This window comes from Diospyros lotus, chromosome 5 (assembly GCF_014633365.1).
Source record: "Diospyros lotus cultivar Yz01 chromosome 5, ASM1463336v1, whole genome shotgun sequence".
NCBI classification, from domain to species: Eukaryota; Viridiplantae; Streptophyta; class Magnoliopsida; order Ericales; family Ebenaceae; genus Diospyros; species Diospyros lotus.
The window spans coordinates 36,589,887-36,608,460 of NC_068342.1; the positions used below are offsets into that span (position 1 = coordinate 36,589,887).

An 18,574-nucleotide genomic window follows, 5' to 3' on the forward strand; every position below is an offset into this window, starting at 1 on the left:
CTCGAATACTTGGATCATAAAAAAAAAAAAAAAAAATCTATAAGCAAAATGATATAATTCCATTTATATCCCAAATGTGTGGCCCGTAGACGCATGTCCATAATCCATTGTCAAAAACCATGATAGACTGATTGATTGATCAGCGACTTGGGCGCTATTCGGCCGATTTCTGTCCGTCCATTCAGCATGCCCTGAAATCTGTCAATTTCTTGAATAATAAAACTAATTAGATATCAGCAGCTGCGGTGGGGGGTGGGGAGGATGGGGCTGTTTTGATATATGAGCCGTTAAAAGAATAGTTTGGTGTTGGTGGGCCTCTCACTGTCCAAAATCTCAAGGGGCTTAAACTGAGAGGTGCGCTTCCTCCCATCCCAATCCCATCATTCACTCACACACCCTCTTCTCTTCTCTTCTCTTCTCTTCTTCTTCTTGTTTTTATTTGCTCCATTTGATCCCCCATCCAATCTCATCTCCTTTTCCCCGTGATTTTATGAAAATGTTTGAGAAAAAATAAAATAAAACACCTACATAAAAACAAATAGAGAGATTTCATTTATTCTTATTGATATAATTTTAATTTTATATCAAGGTTTTGAGGTTAGGAACACACAAAAATAAGTGTGATTTTGTTCACCCTTTTAACAGGATAACGTTATCTCTCGTCAATTTCATGGGGTCCTTGTCTCTCTCCTCTCCTCTCTCCCTTCTCGTCTTCTTCTCCATCAACTCTCTTGCCATCATCTCTTATACGTCGATTATCGCTCCATTCTCTCTCGTTGATTGAGAAGGAAGATGTAGAGGCGAAGGAGTCGGCAACAGGAGAAAGGCAGCAAGAGCAAGGGAAAGAAGGGAGAGAGGGAAACAGGTAGTCTTTTGAGGGGGAAACACCCCTTAAAACTTTTTTACCTCCAAATTACCTGGGGATAATCCACACCCCCTCCCGGGGATGAACAAAATTACTGTGCCCGACATGTCAATTGACAAGTGGTCTCAGCTGTCAAAACGAAAGCAAATCAAGCAAGCGCTGCTTACAATTGCTTGCTTCAATTCCAATTCCATGGAGGTGCTTCATATCTTTGACACGAAACCCCATTCCTTTTTATATATGTCCTATGTGCGAGCATATATACAAACAAACACAACCCAACCCAACCTTACCTCACAATGATTCAATCTAACTATTAATGGAACTAAACAATCAGGAAAACCATAATAATGTAATTATAATCTTAAATACGCAAGTAATTTAACTAAACTATAGTCACACGATGGTAAAATATTATTATAATTACATGGAATATTTTTATAAAACGCCTAGAAACACACACCCTCTGCCAGAGAGGAATATTATCAAAGATACACAGAGAGCCATTTGTGGCATTTCAGAGAAAGAGAGAAGGATTGATTTATTTTAGGAGCCATATTTGCAAGATTTCTCGTGAAAGCTCACAAGCCAAGAAAAGTGAACTTCAACTTCAACTTCAACGTCGCTCACGTAATTCCTTCCACTGCATGTTCAAGAGTCCTGTGACCCTTTCTTTTCCACTTTCCTCTGCAAATACTCATTTCCTGGGTATCCAAACAGTTGTTGCCGCCCCAAACTTCAAAGAAGCCCTCCTTTAATATGCGTTTCCCTTCCTAGATTTTTGGTTCCTTCGGCTTCTTCTAGGTACATTTGCCGGGAACTTCTCCGACCTCAGCATTCCAGATTAATTAATCTTTGCCATGTGAGTTTCAATCTGATTTAGCTTTGATTCTTTAACTTCCTTTATTTCACTGAAATATTGTATATTATGTAGCTTCGGATTTGGGGTCACAACCGTCCATTTCTTAATTTCTAACATGGATTCCTGTGATCAATACTTTGCTTGATTGCTTAGATCCAAAGTTCTCGGCATCTACTTTATTGGGATCAGTGTTTTGGTTGGTTCATCATCTTGTTAATTACGATCTATCATCATCACCACCACCATTTTTGGGGGGTTCAGTTTCTTGGTGAATCGACTGGAATGGATTCTTGGTGTGTAAACTTGAGAGCCAATACCCACTTGGCAAGAGGAAGAAAGGATTCTTTCAGTGATGGAGACTTTGGCTTTCTGGGCGAAAGAATCAGAGGCAATCTGGGTACTAGTCTTCGGGTTAATCAGTTCCCAAAAAGCATGAGAATCGATAGAATAAGGAAGATCCAACCTGGAGTTTCTTGCTCATCTGTTGTTACATCAGATAATGGCAAAGGGACTCTGGTAAGCTCTTCCCAATCTCTGATTTGTTGATTTAAGATCTCAGTAGTCTTGAACGTGTCAACTGGGTTGACACACTTAATTCCTTTTTGGAGCTAGAAATAGAATTCATGGTTTGATTTGATGAGTTTTATGTTGGGTTATCGATTACCTAACACAATTGCCTTTTTTTTTTTTTTTTATCTGGGCTTCAAACCAAATACCCAAGCAGAGACATAATCCCAAATCTTTGTGAAGGGCCTTATGATTACGACTCTACTCTTAGAGAATTTATAATTTTTGAACAGTTAGGCTATGGTTGGAACAATAACTTCTTGTGGGTATGGCCTTAGATTACAAAAATTAGTCAGGACAGTTTACTAGTGAAAATTTATGTATACCCCAAATCCAGCCATTACATGTACATTACGCATTCATTTTCCTTTTCTTTCGTTTAGCTTTCACAAATCCTAATTCCAAACGGAGCATAAATTCTACTTGTTGGGTACGTAATCTTACTTGATGAAACTTTAATCCAGTTTCAGACCATACCAGCACCACTGCTGGAAAGACATCGGGCGAACCCAAAAAATGTGGCTGCAATTGTACTGGGAGGAGGTGCAGGGACTCAACTCTTTCCTCTTACAAGTAGAGCTGCAACACCAGCAGTAAGAATCATTTTTGGTTTCGGATATTAGATGTTCAGATAATCCATACCTAAGTCATGATCAGGGCAGCTATATGCCCTAAACCCTAAACCCCCTAAACAGGTCCTTAAATCCGGGGTTAAAGTTTTGATCTTAATTTGCCAATATTCCCGGTTGATCCTAGAATGTCGGTTTTCTCTTTGTCGGGGCAAAATCTGCAGGTTCCAGTTGGTGGGTGTTACAGGCTCATCGATATACCATTGAGCAACTGCATCAATGGCGGCATAAACAAGATCTTTGTGCTGACCCAGTTCAACTCTGCTTCTCTAAACCGGCATATTGCTCGAACATATTTTGGAAATGGCGTGAATTTTGGGGATGGATTTGTGGAGGTATGAGTTCTTAATGTAAAGGGAAAATAAATTGATATGAAAAGAGCTTCCACAATTTATTTTGCCAAGTCAATCTACTTGCTAAACAGGTTCTAGCAGCCACACAAACACCTGGAGAGGCGGGTAAAATGTGGTTCCAAGGGACTGCAGATGCTGTAAGGCAATTTACTTGGGTTTTTGAGGTCAGTCGAATCGATAAATTTCATAAATTTTAACTCAGTGCTCTTTCAACCGGATCTTTAGAATTTAATGATATAGCTATAAATAGAAATGACTGACAACTTAAAATCTATATTACCGATCCCATCAAGTGGGATTTAGGTTAGTTATGTTGTTATAATGATTTTTAGTGTACTCTTGTAGGATGCCAAGAACAAGGATATTGAGAATATACTGATCTTGTCAGGCGATCATCTTTACCGCATGGATTATATGGACCTCATCCAGGTAAATTTTTCTGTGTATTAGTGGAAATACCCCTTGGTGCAGGAATGCTGCAGACAAATAGGACCCCATTCAAATCCTCATAAAACAGAATTTTGTGCATTGGAAATGCCCCTTAGTTGAATTAGAATATATATGTTGCTTTCAATTGTTCAATTTTTTCTAACTCTTATGATGCACTGACAGAATCACATCGACAGAAATGCTGATATTACAGTTTCATGTACACCTGCTGGGGAAAGGTTGGCTAAGCCTTCTATTTGCCTTTTATGTTTCAAGTTTGACTGTTTTTCTAAGGCCACTTTAAATGTTTCGAACTTGCCTTTCTTCATGGCCACTGTTCTTTCATCAGATTGGTAGTGAAAAAAGAAAATGCGAACGAAAACATTTCAGTTACATCTGAGATTAGTTTCACTGTTTGTTTTTTTTTTTTTTTTCAGCCGAGCCTCAGATTTTGGGTTGATGAAGATCGATCGAAACGGAAGAGTCATACAATTTTCTGAAAAACCAAAGGGTTTTGATCTGGAAGCCATGGTAAGCATATGCTAATTCATGTTAATTCTAGTTCATATTACCACTTCTGACCCAAATTATGTTTGATCAAATTAGCTTAGACTTTGTTTCCTGTTGGCTTATGATACAGGAGGTGGATACCACTCTGTTAGGTTTGTCTCCACAAGAGGCTGCAAAAGCTCCTTACATTGCTTCAATGGGAATCTATGTGTTTAGAACAGATATTCTGTTGAAGCTTCTCAAGTGGAGATATCCTACATCAAATGACTTTGGATCTGAAATCATCCCTTCAGCTGTGATGGAGCACAATGTCCAAGTAAGAAGATGACTTCCGATTTTTGTCTCCTGTTGATCTATTTCAGATGGTGGATTGTTTGAGTTTCTGTCAAAGATTGCTTTCTCTCTATAGAATTCATGTTGTTTGATCCAACGAGTTTTACACTAGTTATCAATCTGCCTAATACAGTCCTTATCATTATTCAAGTTTGGGACCGGTTGTTAATGGAAAAGCTTACTTTCTCTCTCAGGGTACTGAATTTGTTTGAGGAAAGGTTTCTTTATGGCTAACTAATATAAATTATCTCTGTCAGGCATATATTTTCAGAGATTACTGGGAAGACATTGGAACGATAAAGTCTTTCTATGAGGCTAACTTGGCCCTAACAGAAGAGGTTCGTTTTATTATATTAATTCCCTTCTGATTTCCATATACGACAAATAATTAGCGAATTTGACTGCAACTTGTATCTTATTTGAGGTGATCCTCACATCCTAAACTGACATGCTTATTCTCTCTAATGCAGTCTCCTAAGTTTGAATTTTATGATCCAAAGACACCAATCTTCACATCTCCTAGGTTCTTGCCACCAACCAAAATGGACAAGTGCCGGGTACAGTAGCATAATATACATGGGACATTGACATTGTTTGTGCCGCCTTCTAAGTGCCTTGCTTCTGAAGTTTCAGTTGGTTTTGCAGATTAAGGACTCAATTATTTCACATGGTTGTTTCTTGAGAGAATGCAGCATTGAACACACTATCGTGGGTGAACGATCGCGACTAGACTCTGGGGTTGAGCTTAAGGTGAGAGTATCATTAGACAGTTAGTTCTCCAAGTAAGAAAGCCCAGACCAGCAATATAGATAAAGACAGGACTTGGGAACTTCTAAGACGACTAACTGAAATGCCAACTTCATTGACCTTCTTCCTAAATTCATCCATGTAGGGGACCTTGATGTTGGGGGCAGACTACTACCAAACTGAATCAGAAATTGCAGCTTTACTGGCAGAGGGCAAGGTCCCAATGGGAATCGGAAGGAATACAAAAATAAGGTATGTAGGTGCATAAATAAAGAGAATTTTTGAAGTATGTATCTTGAGAGATTTATAGGCTCAAATGTGATGAGTGTAATTCCTCGTATGACCTTGAAGGAACTGTATAATTGACAAGAATGCAAAGGTAGGCAAAGATGTTGTCATCATGAACAAAGATGTAAGTTCCAGTGCTCATGCTTTTGGAGTCCTTTTATCAGTTCTTTACTGAGAAAGTAGTTTTTTGGGGCAACATCAAGCATATTCATGTATGTTAATTGTTTGTTTGCAGGGTGTTCAAGAAGCCGACAGACCAGAGGAAGGATTTTACATACGGTCAGGGATCACTGTCGTAGTAGAGAAGGCAATAATTGACGATGGCACAGTCATATAATGGGGATTGAAATTCCCATGGGCTAGTTTGGGGGTATATGACAAGCCCATGCAAAACCAATTAAGCAAACGACACTTATATTCTAGTTTGTATAATACAAGTATAGAACCTTCAACTTTGTATGTAAGGCATAAGAGCATCAATGAGGGGGTTTATAGATATAAGATAATTTATTGAGTAATTTGAGACTGCACCAACTGGCTGCTTTCTTCCTTAGTAGATCGGTTGAGCTTCAATCTAAGGGATTCTTACCTATTAGATCTCTATCTGAGAGGAGTCGGTGAAAATTGTATTGGACTGCCTCGACTGAATAACTATACTACTATTTCATCTAAAGTTAGTTCTTTTAATATCTTGAATTTCACTGAAATATTTACCCGATAACAATCGCCCATAAGCGTACCTGCTCTAGTTTTAGCACCATGGATTTCATATACTGAGCTCCAATCTCGATATCAAGTTTCAGCACATTTAGAGAGGGAGGAAGCATTAGAAGTGAAGGAAATAGTAGGATATGATCTGCAAAATCTAAATTGATCCAAGTTAAATGTGCAGGAAGAATGGGCGAGTGATTTGAGAAGAGTAGCACAAATATTGGAGATAAAAGGAGCAGTTACTGAAAAGAAAAGAGTCCCTTACTGCATGAATGTCATCAACCATGGAAAGCAAACAATCCAACAAATGCAAATTGATTGAATACATATATCACACGTGTATTAGAAATCATTCTTTTTAGATTCCTAATTCTCACAGGCTTCAATAGACTAGAAGGTTTTAATTTCTACTTCTTTGTTCTTTAAACATCACTGGATTGCTTTTGCTTCTGATGGAATATTGGGATGTAAGTGCAAAATTCAATTGTTTTTCTAAAAGTGGCCGTGGAGTTGTACGATAAGAGTTTATGGTTGAGATTAAATTTATTAATGAAAGTTAAAGAACCAGCTGTGTATTATTGGTTATTTGTTCAAATAATCAATTGTTAAAATGCCTAGTTTAAAGAAGATAATCATGCTATTTGTGTTTATGGATAACAAAGCATTGCAGAGACAAAAGCACATCTAGAGGGAAAGCCAAATAGGTCTAGCTTAACATTTCTTTTCCACGCTGAGCAAATCCAAAAGGAAAGCCAAATAGGTCTAGTTTAACATTTCTTTTCCACGCTGAGCAAAACCAAAACCAGTGAGAAACAGGCTTTACAAGATGAAAATGCTTACCCTTGATTTGCAGTTCACTGTTCAACACGGAGTTCATTAGAAACCTTTGGTATTCCAAACTACAAATGAACCCGTTCTACGCAACTCACAAGGTGGAAACCCAGTCATGGCCTTTGCCATCAAAGCCATAGCAGCAAGGCTCGGAGACTGCTTGTTTTGAAGCTCATGAAATTCCATCTTTCTACTCCGTGGCTCACAAACAACTGCTACCTTAGGCTTCCCCTGTTCAGTTGCAGCTTGATTACGACACCACCTCCGTATCCAAGAATTTGAAAGTAGCATGTCTTTATCTCTCTTTCCTGAACCCACAGAAGAGAAAACTCTTTTCCCAAAAGAAATTGAAGTTTGAGCTGCAGTCATCTCTTCTTTGCCATGAGATTTCTGAGGTGTTGTTTCCAGGCTACTGTCTTTGCTGTCTTTGATAATTTTGTTGAATAACTTATTTACCTTCTCATGCGACGATGGGTCTCCCATACTTGAGCATTTAGTACCAAGTGCAATTGAAACTGAATCACTTAGTCTGAGACGCTTAAGCCATCTGCAGTCTGGGTCTAGCGTTGGCTGATTGTTCGGGTAATGATTCGAGGATGGATTACTGGGCTGTTCAGCGTGAAGGAGATGTTCAGCATCTAAGCTCAGGGTTTTTGAATTGCTTGGTTCTGCATTGTCCACTGAGCTCTTTCCAGCTGGAAGTGCAGGAATTTCTTCATTAATGTCAGGTAACCTGGTGATAGCCAATCTGCATTCAACCTCCTCCTCTCCAGCAGAGGCAACTGTATCATGAGATGGTGGGTTTTGGCCCACCAAGATATCCTGCAAATTAACAGATTATCATGAGTAGGATTGAGTGGTTTCCACTTAAGTCACAATATACTGGGATGACAAAAATTCAATTCTGGTAGAATTAACAGAAAGATTAACATGGACTTGGAACAGAAGGTCTCCTTGTAAATTGAGCGACAAAATTAGTAAACAGGGGATGGCATGGACAAGGCACTTCTACTTTCCCACCTATCATGCCTCCTTCCTTCCATTCACTTATTATCAGCTAACTCTATTACATGAGAGTTAGCTTCCAATTACTATAATCTCATCCTATTTCTTCCTTCTTCTTTTTTTCTGAGTGCTAACTCTATTCATTTATTATCTCCTTCCTTCCATTCATAATGTTAGATGTTGGAGGGTGATGGGAGCCAGGGTGACAGCAAGCAAAATGGTCAGACCAAGGCAGATGAAATTGCCTACATGGAACAAATGCAGCTCTAGTGTGAACGCCGCCACCCATCAAATCTGAGTCATAGATAATAACAATAAATGTCTTCAGTGCTTCAAGTAAGAAGTCTAGTCCCTGGTCTACTACAAGCAGGACTACGGATGGATATAATTGAGGTAAATTGAAATCCTTTAAAAATTCTCTAAAACTGCTTCACATTTATTAGACAATTAATAACACTAAGTTTATTCATGAGATTGCAATAAGAGCTTGTAGAGAAGGGAAAATCCAATTAGGTTAAAGTAAACATGGGAAAACTTTACTCACCTTATTAAGCCACATGCCATAGGCAAAGCCCCACTCAAGTTTCCTTACGTGGCAGCAAATCAGGGTCCTCGACACTATTATGATCTTGGGCAAGAAATATACAGCAACTTTTCACTACATGGAACAACATCCCAAGCCATAATCCCACTACGTATGGTCGCCTATATGAAGTCTAACTCTACATAAAAGTTTGAAATAAACAAGTGCATTTTTTATTTTGGTAGGGTGGCATTCTAAACAAAAAGCATCATGAAGCAGACATGAAATTCCATGTAATAGAATATCACCAAGCTTAAAAGAAGCTTCCTTACAACTATTTCCTACAGTCTTGTAATAGCCAATGTTCCCTTGTTCCTACCATGGGGTATCTCAAGATAAGCCCAACTGAGGAAACTGAACTTTTAATTTATATATCTGACAGTACTAGTATCCATTAATTACCATGGCTCCCTATGTTGTAATTAGACAGAAATGGGATGCAAGTACTGCAGAAAATAATAAGGAACATGGGAAACCAAACCCAGCAACTACAGTTTTAATGCCCCACAGTCACAGGCTTCCTGAAATAATTATGATGATCAAATCCTTTTAGACAGGAAAAAGGCTGTCTCCCAAATGTTCATTGCAGCTTAGGTAGTCTAATGGAATGAAATTGAAAAAAGAAAAATGATATTATTGAGAACTATTGAGTGTCTTAACAATAATAGTTCTTATCTATTTTCACAATAATATTTTTTATTTACAAAAACAATTCATTCACAGTAATAATAACCCAACTTTGGCCAGATCATTGTAACATATCCTAACCATTTCCTGGACACTAGTGTCCTTGAAGGGGCATGTGCCATCCAGTGGAACAGAATTTGGGTTGAAGTTGTTGTAAAAGGGAGACGCACGTATAGGTGGGCATAACAATGCAAATTATTATTCATTTTCACGTCGTTTAAAAACAAATTTCATGCAATTATCTCCAACGACTTAAAAGAGAACTGGTATACCCACAGAGAGAGAGAGAGAGAGAGCTGGAATGAATAGATCTAAACAAAGCTATAGAGAAATGCATTCCCAATTACATCTACTAGCATTTTCCCTGTACACTCCATCCACATAAAGAGAAAATAGAAGTATCAACAGATAGGTCATCATTAGACATATAAGCTGGTCATAAACACACGACACAAGCACATGCACATACAGACTGATAGACAAGAGTAAACAAAAGAAATGAACTAAAGAGTTGTCCAGTTGGAAATTATGCTAATTAAAAGGAAAGACATATCTGAAGCATTGATAAGAGGATATACAGTTAAAGATAATGCTGGAGTTACCTTATCTGATGCAGAAGAATTTCCAACTGCAACAATCAAAATGATAACACTTGCATTAGCTACACAGATAAGTCTAATACCAGATGTAGCTCCTAGACTACAACTAGGCAACACCACAATTATATTCTATGACCAACTATATCAACACATTTCAAACACAGTTGGATATAAATGACACATAAACATATCTTGTCAGATTTAAAGAAAATGTGATTCAAGTCTATGGCTAAGATAGTGGAAAAGGTGAATACATACCATAAATATGGTTCTGCTCCTTGAAAGCATCAATGTCCATGGTATTAGTCTCGGCAGATGATTCATTCTTCAGACAAACTTCAGGAGTTCTGATATCTTCAGTATCATCTTTTCCCTCACTATCAGTGGAGCTACCTAGAGGCTGAAGCTTTACTACTCGTTGACCCAGCCCTGAAGGAGTTGATGAACTTAGAAGCTGATTGAACATGTTCCCTTTTGATTTATCAGACACTGTTGACTCTCTGAATGTTTCATATTCTTTTGACCAGCTAACATCAGCCTTTTTCACTAATAACAAACTACGATTTGTCTCAGAAAAGGGGGCTGCATTTCCAGCTAATCCGTCCATGAGATTTCTTCTACAAATTCTTGTAGTCTCCAGATCATGTATTGAACTTGGTATCCTTAGCATTGAATAAAAACCATGATATAACTTTTCTGAATTGGTTGCATCTGGGGAATTTCTCCAGCTTGGAATAAACCCAGAACCTGAACAATTATGCATCTTCTGGTACCGATCTCCAATAAGTACAGGTAAATGATTATTGCCTTTAAGGGGAACATGGATTGACAAGGATGCATTACTCTGCCTTGGAAATGAAGTTCCAGATTTTCCACAGGTTGAGCAATCATCCAGTTTCTTCTCGCAGGCCAGAATTGCAGAACATCCCTTATAGTTATCATGTTCATGTTTCAAAATTGTAGCATTAGCAGTTGATATGTGTTCTTTGGATGATATAGCAGAGACTAGATGGTTCATTTCTTCTTGTCTACTCATAAAAGATAGCATGGGAGCTTTTCCTTTGTCAGATCTGTAGGGCACCATCTGATTCAACCTAGTAAAATTGTCCTGACAAGGCCCTACAAGAGCCAAGTTGTCATCACCAGAAACTTTTGGAGGACTAAGTGGCTCTTCAGCATGGTGTGATATGCCATTAGACTGAAAATAGCATTTTGACAAGGTTTCTGTTGCAGTTGGAACCGCTTCACGTACTAAAGGAAAATGACTCACAGTTGTAGAAGCATTGTGCTCAATGTTGCAGTCAATTTGGGGCCTTGACACTTGCCCGTCACAAGAACTGTCTGGATTATCCTGTGGATCCAAGCCACATCTCATATTTTGGCAAAGGCTGAACCCTGGAAAGCGATGGCAATCTAATTTCTTTTTTATCAAGTTTTTTGAGCTTGTTGCCAGACCATTATTCATGATTCTAATAGTTCTGGCTTCAGTTACTTCAGTAAATCCCTCAGTGGATAAAGAAATATCAGATGCTACCTCAAGCCCACCTTGCAAGTGGTGCTTGTTGGCATCATAATCGTTGTTCTTCTCAACACCCAAAGATGTTTCATTATGAACTTGAGGTGCCGCCCTACAGCTTGTTCGCATCCAATGAGACAGCCAAACAGATTGAAAAGAATGCTTAGATTGCTCGGCTTTGTCATCACCATCATGATATGATTGAATAACAGGATCAGACATCACAAGCTGTTCCTGGAACTTAGTATTTCGGTATAGCAAGTTCTCCTTCAAAGCCTCTAGCAGTGTCTTCCTGGATTTTACCTGGGAAATTCTTCTCAGAGTTTAGAGCTTAACCAAGAACACCAACCACAAGATTAGCATGGTAAAGATTTTATGAACCTTTAAAGTAATTTTACTGATTATCTAATGTTAACCTTAGGACTCTTAGGTTACAACCTTAGACGAGAAAACCCTCACATAAACCCTCTCAAACACTCTCGGATGCAATGAAAGAATAGAAACAGAATATATGGACAACAGAAAAGGAAATAACAGAATAAAAAGATCAAACCAAACAGCATTAGGCGCAGATTTTATCCTGGTTCGGAATGCCTTTGGCAATCCTACATCCAGCCTTCAAACACCCACCAAGAGCAGCCTTTTATTAGGATGAAACTGATCAGTACAAAACCCAACCTCTCTCTCAATCCTATCGCTCAAGTACAGCCCTTGTTCACTCCAAGAAAACTCAAGAACACAATACATATGCCTCACTTTCTCTAGAACAAAGAATACTCCCAATAGAAGAAGAGAACTTGGCAAGAGAGAGGAAGATGTTAGACTGCCGCCTTGCCCTCTTATTTATAGAGGAGGCAGAACCCCCATATAACTAATGACTATAGAGAAATTACAGTTAGACCCCCAAAGTTTACATTAATTACACTTTGGCTTAAAAAACCCTAACTGTTTAATAACTTCCAGCCAATAATCTTCCACACTTTACTGATCTTCTACCGCACAAACTCTAGGCAAACTTCAACAAATCTCCACCATTTGCCTTGAGTTCTTCATCCGATAGCCAAAAAAAAAAAAAAACCTGCTCTCCACATGAGTGATGGACACAAACCTGATCAAATCAAACACAAACACATCAAAGAAAAACATATCAATGCTGTAAAACATAATAATGGACCACTCTTTGGATAAATTCTAGCTGCAATAACTAAACCTGCAACTCTTATTAAAAATTATCCTCCTCAAGGGTTTAAAATTTTACACAGCATTACAAACACAGTGCACCTCACCCGGATTGACCTTTCACAGCTAGACTCCATTCCTAGCTCCCAAAAAATCCGGCCTTTAGGCTTTACCACTGCCTTTCTTCTCATGTTTGTTTCAGAACAAGACTGCTAGACTTCTTTTCTTAACTCTCCTCTAACTATCTACCAGGGAATCAAGATATGATTAAGATTGGGTAACCTAGGCTGCTTTAAGCTATCCAAATCCTATTTCAACCTCTATGCCTTAGAAATTCCAGCTTCTCCCTTTATTCTTCACTCTCAAAACTGATCTTGACACTCAGCTATACCTTGAGAATCCTTCATGAACAAATACCGATGAAGCTGCCTTACATTTCCCTAGGCATACCATTGAAATACACACAGCTTTCCATGCACTCAACAATTCAACCCTTGGACTTATCCTAAAGGGATCAGATTCCTTATACCTTCACCCGGAATTACCATCATCCCTAGAGAGACCTTCTAAGCAATCAACCTTGCTTACCATTCCCTCTAACCTCTATTCCTTTGGGCTACTCTATAGGATCACTTTTCCCCTTAGATTCCACATGGATAATGGCTGTTAGTGATACCTATTTGATCCAAAATTAAGCCTTCATGTGCTGCTTTAATCAATGGCCATTTGTCTAGCATTTTTCCTAGACTTTTCCCCATTTCCAGCACCTTCCTTAATTCTCAAATAGACACTTCTCAGCACTCCACCCCTATAACCTAAGAGATCTTCCATTTAAGTCCAAGATTCTCCCCAAATTTACATGGCTGCATGGCATTCATTTGGACAAGAGTGCATCCCTCTTCTGCACAAGAGATTCTATTTGACAGCCTATTCTTTAGCACTCAAAATAGTGCATAAGACTCCTTAGACCCGACAATTCCATATCTCACTTGTAACTTAACCTTTGGCTTCTAACTTATCCCATCCTAGGCAACACTACATATGGAGACCTAGTCAAAAAACTACATGGATTCTATTCCTATATACCTGCAAATTTTCCCCTCCCCTAATATCCCTAGCCTTAGATACCTTTCCCAGTCCTTGCTCACCATTGTGAGCCATCCTCAAGAAATGAGCTAACCTAACTTATCATAGGCTATCCTTAGTGGCTGCAGCTTATCCACAAGACCTGCAAACATGCACCACATATCCTCTATTCTTGAGGGTTGCTACCATCTCTCTAAGAGATCCTTGCAACTTCTTAGGACTCCAATTCTCATTATCTAATTATTCCTAAGGACATTAGACTTTCTTATTTAAAAACAGGGACATTTTTACAGTTTCTAATATTCTGGAACAGCTCCACCATGCTTCCTATTCTCACATCTCCAATTATCTTGGCCTTAGATTGATGTCTAGACAAACCATTTCCCCTTCCAGCATGTCTCTATGGGTAAATACCCATTTCCTATGAGAAGAACACCCTAAACCTAGGACCTATGCTACTCTACCAGCATACCTAGAAAAACTATAGGACATCTGCATTCTCATAGCCAAAACCACACATGGTGTTAGAGCATTCGAGGCTGGTTTTCTCCTGGTTTTCTTTCTTCTTGTTTGGGCAGTTTCTCTTGATGTGGCCCTCCTCATGACATAAGAAACACCTAACAGATCTCCTACTATTTTTAGACTTAGATCTTCCCCTATCCTTATTTCTTTGATCCCCCTTTTCCGGCCTAGACACAGCTGCTAGGGCATCTCCTGGAGAACTATTTACCTCTACCTTTTGTTGCAGTTCCTTGGAGTTTAAAGCTCCAATTACATCATCAAGTGACAGTTTTTCCCTGCCATGCTTTAGTATGTCAACAAAGGTCTCATAGGTCTTAGGCAAAGAATGCAAGAGAATGAGGGCCTTGTCCTCATCATCATACTTGATATCTATGTTCTCTAGGTCCAAACACAGCTTTGTAAAATCATCAATATGATCATGCAATTTCTGACCTTCTCCCATTCTAAATGAGAAGAAGCGGGTTTTCAAGAACAACCGAGTAGAAAGGGTCTTGGTTAGATATAGGGTCTCTAACCTATTCCATAGGGATAGGGCGGTGGTCATCTTGGATACTTCTCTTAAAACCTTATCACCAAGGCTAAGAATCAACGTATTAAAGGCCTTCTCATCAATTTCCTCTTTCTGTTTTAGCCTTTCTTGTTTCTGTTCTGCCGTGAGAGTTTCAGGCAATTTTCTTTCCTCTTCTAAGGCTGATTTCAGTCCTAAGTTCCCTAGTAAAGCTTTCATTTTAATCCTCCAAAGGCCAAAATCATTATGGCCAGTGAATTTCTCTACATCATATCTTGTTGCAGCCATGGCCGAAGACAGTAGGTAGATTAAATCAACAAGAAATATAAAGAATCCTTGCAAGAAAGCAGTTCTTGATCCTAGGGGAGGCTCTGATACCAAATTGTTAACCTTAGGACTCTTAGGTTACAACCTTAGACGAGAAAACCCTCACATAAACCCTCTCAAACACTCTCGGATGCAATGAAAGAATAGAAACAGAATATATGGACAACAGAAAAGGAAATAACAGAATAAGAAGATCAAACCAAACAGCATTAGGCGCAGATTTTATCCTGGTTCGGAATGCCTTTGGCAATCCTACATCCAGCCTTCAAACACCCACCAAGAGCAGCCTTTTATTAGGATGAAACTGATCAGTACAAAACCCAACCTCTCTCTCAATCCTATCGCTCAAGTACAGCCCTTGTTCACTCCAAGAAAACTCAAGAACACAATACATATGCCTCACTTTCTCTAAAACAAAGAATACTCACAATAAAAGAAGAGAACTTGGCAAGAGAGAGGAAGATGTTAGACTGCCGCCTTGCCCTCTTATTTATAGAGGAGGCAGAACCCCCATATAACTAATGACTATAGGGAAATTACAGTTAGACCCCCAAAGTTTACATTAATTACACTTTGGCTTAAAAAACCCTAATTGTTTAATAACTTCCAGCCAATAATCTTCCATACTTTACTGATCTTCTACCGCACAAACTCTAGGCAAACTTCAACATCTAAAGTAGCTTAAGTACTAAAAATGGCTCATTCATAATGTCTACTCAAGATGCAAGAGCTGGAAAGATTAGGTGATTTCGCCATTTGTATTAGCATAAATTTCCTCTCAAAGAAGAGCAATCCTTTAACTTCTTATACCCTTGGTATTTTGAATTAGCTGAATCTTGTATTGTCTCTGAGTGACATCAGGCCCTTTTAAAGGTTAACTTGGATCAAATTTCTAACTTTTCCAGTAAATTACAGCACCAACATCTTCATATACAGAAAACCGAACACAATGCCCAATAACATCTGTAGTATTTTACCATGATGCGGACTTCCATACCAAGAAGAATTTCTTACAGAGCGGCATTTAATTTTGGACACAAGCTCTCACTCCTTCCTGAAGATTATTCTCTTTCTTTTTTTCTTCTTTTTTATACGTACTGTCCTCAAGAATCTTGATCCTAATAACTACAATATAGAATCGACAGAGATCACAAACAGTTAGAAGTTTCCACAATTCAATACTAGTGAACAAATGAAATGTTCTTGATGGCAGTAGCATGGCCTCTCTCTTTTAAACCCAAATACCAAAAACAATGAGTCGTGCTCTTGCTCACTCCCTTCTTTGTCATGCACATTATCTGAGAATTACGTTTCCTCTTTCAACTTTTATGGTCATATAAATGGAGGAAACACAAACAAAGTCCGGCAGCTTCAAGGCAACTTCATAACGTCAAGAAGAAGCCACCTATTACCGTAGGGGGTTGGTGCATGATAGACTCTACCTCTTAGCAAGAAATTACAGCTAGCATCTTTGTTGGTTCCTTCGATCTCTCCAACGTTCGGATAACTTAGTTCGTTTAGCAATCTAATAATTATCAAATATCAAACAATAGGCAATGAAAATCAATGGACTATTTGCCAACTTTCAGGGCCAGGTATTAGGAACACTTGGTGGATAATACACCGCAGAAAAATCACTTCCAAGCACAGTTTCAATTTAGAAAGCCCGTGCCTACTAAAAATCAGAATTCTAAAACACAATAACCGGCCTCACATACTGAAATGGAAGAACAACACGCAATAACTTCATCCTGTATAAAAGATCTATCCGAACATAATAACCAGCTACAACCCACTCAAGAAACAAAGCTACAAGAAAGAAAATCGACATAATTCAACTAAATAAGCACGAAATTGGTTAACGGCGTAAAAAGAAGAGACAGGCGCGGTTTCACTCGCGAAAATGCTACAAAATTTGAGTTCAATTCAACTCACCTCCGATCTTACTCACTGAACAAGACGACTAAATTGAAATCGAGATCCAAGGCGAAAGAACAGGGGAGATCAAAGACTGGAATCCCTGGCCAGCGGGCGTGAGAGAGAGAGAGAGACAGAAAGTTAGGACTTAGGCGGTGTTTGGGACACTGTGATTAGACGAAGATATATATTACGTTAATTTATTTATGCGAGTGGTTCTGAGAGACGAGGAAGAAGTAAAAAGGCAGAAAGGAAAAGCGTCTGAAGCCGAGCTTCGCTTTACTGCCAGATTCGGCTTCGAGCCGATTAGCCAAGACGCGACAGCTGGTTCGCTGTGGGTCCCACATTCTTGCACTTTTCTCACTTGGCCCCTTCTTTTTCTTTTATTTTATTTTTAAGTAAAATATCTCATATAGTTAGTATAATAATTCGTCAAGACAATATCTTTTGTGGTTTAAAAATAGTTTAACTAATTTCTGTTATTTAAGTTTTTGGCAAAAGTACCTCTTTCGTTACCAACTATGTTAAACTAATTTAAATTATTTTAATTAAATTAAAATAAAAAATATATCCACAAGAACCCATCGTCAATTGCAACTTCTTCTTTCTCCTTTTATTGTTTCTTCTCTTTCATATTGTGTAAAGTCTGAGCCAAATTACTCCAATCAATTTATTATATGTTTTGATATTTAATAAAATATAATTTTCATAAAATTATTTTTAATATATTTAAATTCTCTAATAAATTTTTAATATATCTTATGTTGGATAACATATTTTAAGTATAATAATATTTTGTATATAAAAAAAAACCAAAAAATGTTATTTGTTCTAGATAAAAGTTTAGCATATTATAAGGGAACATATAAGAAAATATTTTTATTTTAAAAAACTATCTCTCGATATTTTGATAGCTAATTTTTATTATTGTTAAAATGATTTTTAATGATTTTAAAAAAAAAATAAAAAATACATATTTTGAATGTGATAAAATTGTTAAATCTCGAATTTGTACTTGTCAACGTTCGGAATTGGTCAACGGTGATTTGTTGGGCCGCATTGATGTGGTGGATCCGAGAAAGAGAAAATGGGATATTTGGTTCGATTTGTTGACCCGTCGATCCATCCCTGCAAGGTACTCCAATGCCCAAGTTAATGAACAAGTAAATAAGTGCAAAGATATTCGTAAGTGGACTAAAGAAAAAGCATACCATGGCTCTCAAAAGAGCTGGCTGATATATAGGAGGATATGTCCTCATGCATGCGTTGTACGTATACAGATGATGGGATGGAATAACCGGCGTCGGCGGGAACATCCATGCAGCAGCAAAGCGTCGACGAGACCCTCATTAATGTGGATGGGATCCGTCATTAATGAGGATGGGATCTGAGGTGAATGCATGGAAACCCAAACGCGGCTGTAATAATGTTGTTGCAAAGGGCCAGGATGGGACTAGCATGGGCCAGTCAGATGGACTGAGAGACTGGGGCCAGGTTGGCCCTGCGCTTAGCCTACTATT

General features: G+C 38.4%; 2 protein-coding genes across 5 annotated transcripts; one reads left to right on the top strand and one right to left on the bottom strand.

Annotated features, from left to right (window-relative positions):
- The first annotated feature begins 833 nt into the window (after nucleotides 1-833).
- LOC127801397 (glucose-1-phosphate adenylyltransferase large subunit 1-like) lies at nucleotides 834-5,967 on the top strand. The gene is made up of 15 exons (XM_052336499.1): nucleotides 834-1,727; nucleotides 1,881-2,243; nucleotides 2,759-2,887; nucleotides 3,088-3,258; nucleotides 3,348-3,440; nucleotides 3,622-3,705; nucleotides 3,889-3,944; nucleotides 4,143-4,236; nucleotides 4,346-4,531; nucleotides 4,806-4,886; nucleotides 5,019-5,105; nucleotides 5,194-5,298; nucleotides 5,441-5,547; nucleotides 5,647-5,707; nucleotides 5,819-5,967. Exons 2-15 carry the CDS (start codon nucleotides 2,010-2,012, stop codon nucleotides 5,918-5,920), a joined length of 1,590 nt encoding a protein of 529 aa, XP_052192459.1. The 5' UTR covers nucleotides 834-1,727; nucleotides 1,881-2,009; the 3' UTR covers nucleotides 5,921-5,967.
- LOC127801396 (uncharacterized) lies at nucleotides 4,112-17,233 on the bottom strand. Of its 4 annotated transcripts, none has more exons than XM_052336496.1 (5): nucleotides 17,073-17,233; nucleotides 10,258-11,818; nucleotides 10,003-10,028; nucleotides 7,135-7,947; nucleotides 4,112-6,439 (listed from the first exon to the last, which is right to left on the bottom strand). In XM_052336496.1, exons 2-4 carry the CDS (start codon nucleotides 11,735-11,737, stop codon nucleotides 7,171-7,173), a joined length of 2,283 nt encoding a protein of 760 aa, XP_052192456.1. In that variant the 5' UTR covers nucleotides 11,738-11,818; nucleotides 17,073-17,233; the 3' UTR covers nucleotides 4,112-6,439; nucleotides 7,135-7,170. The 4 variants fall into 4 exon arrangements, with proteins under 4 accessions (XP_052192456.1, XP_052192457.1, XP_052192455.1 ...); XM_052336497.1 differs by having other exon boundaries at nucleotides 4,112-6,448; XM_052336495.1 differs by lacking the exon at nucleotides 4,112-6,439 and having other exon boundaries at nucleotides 6,980-7,947.
- Between the last annotated feature and the right edge of the window lie 1,341 nt (nucleotides 17,234-18,574).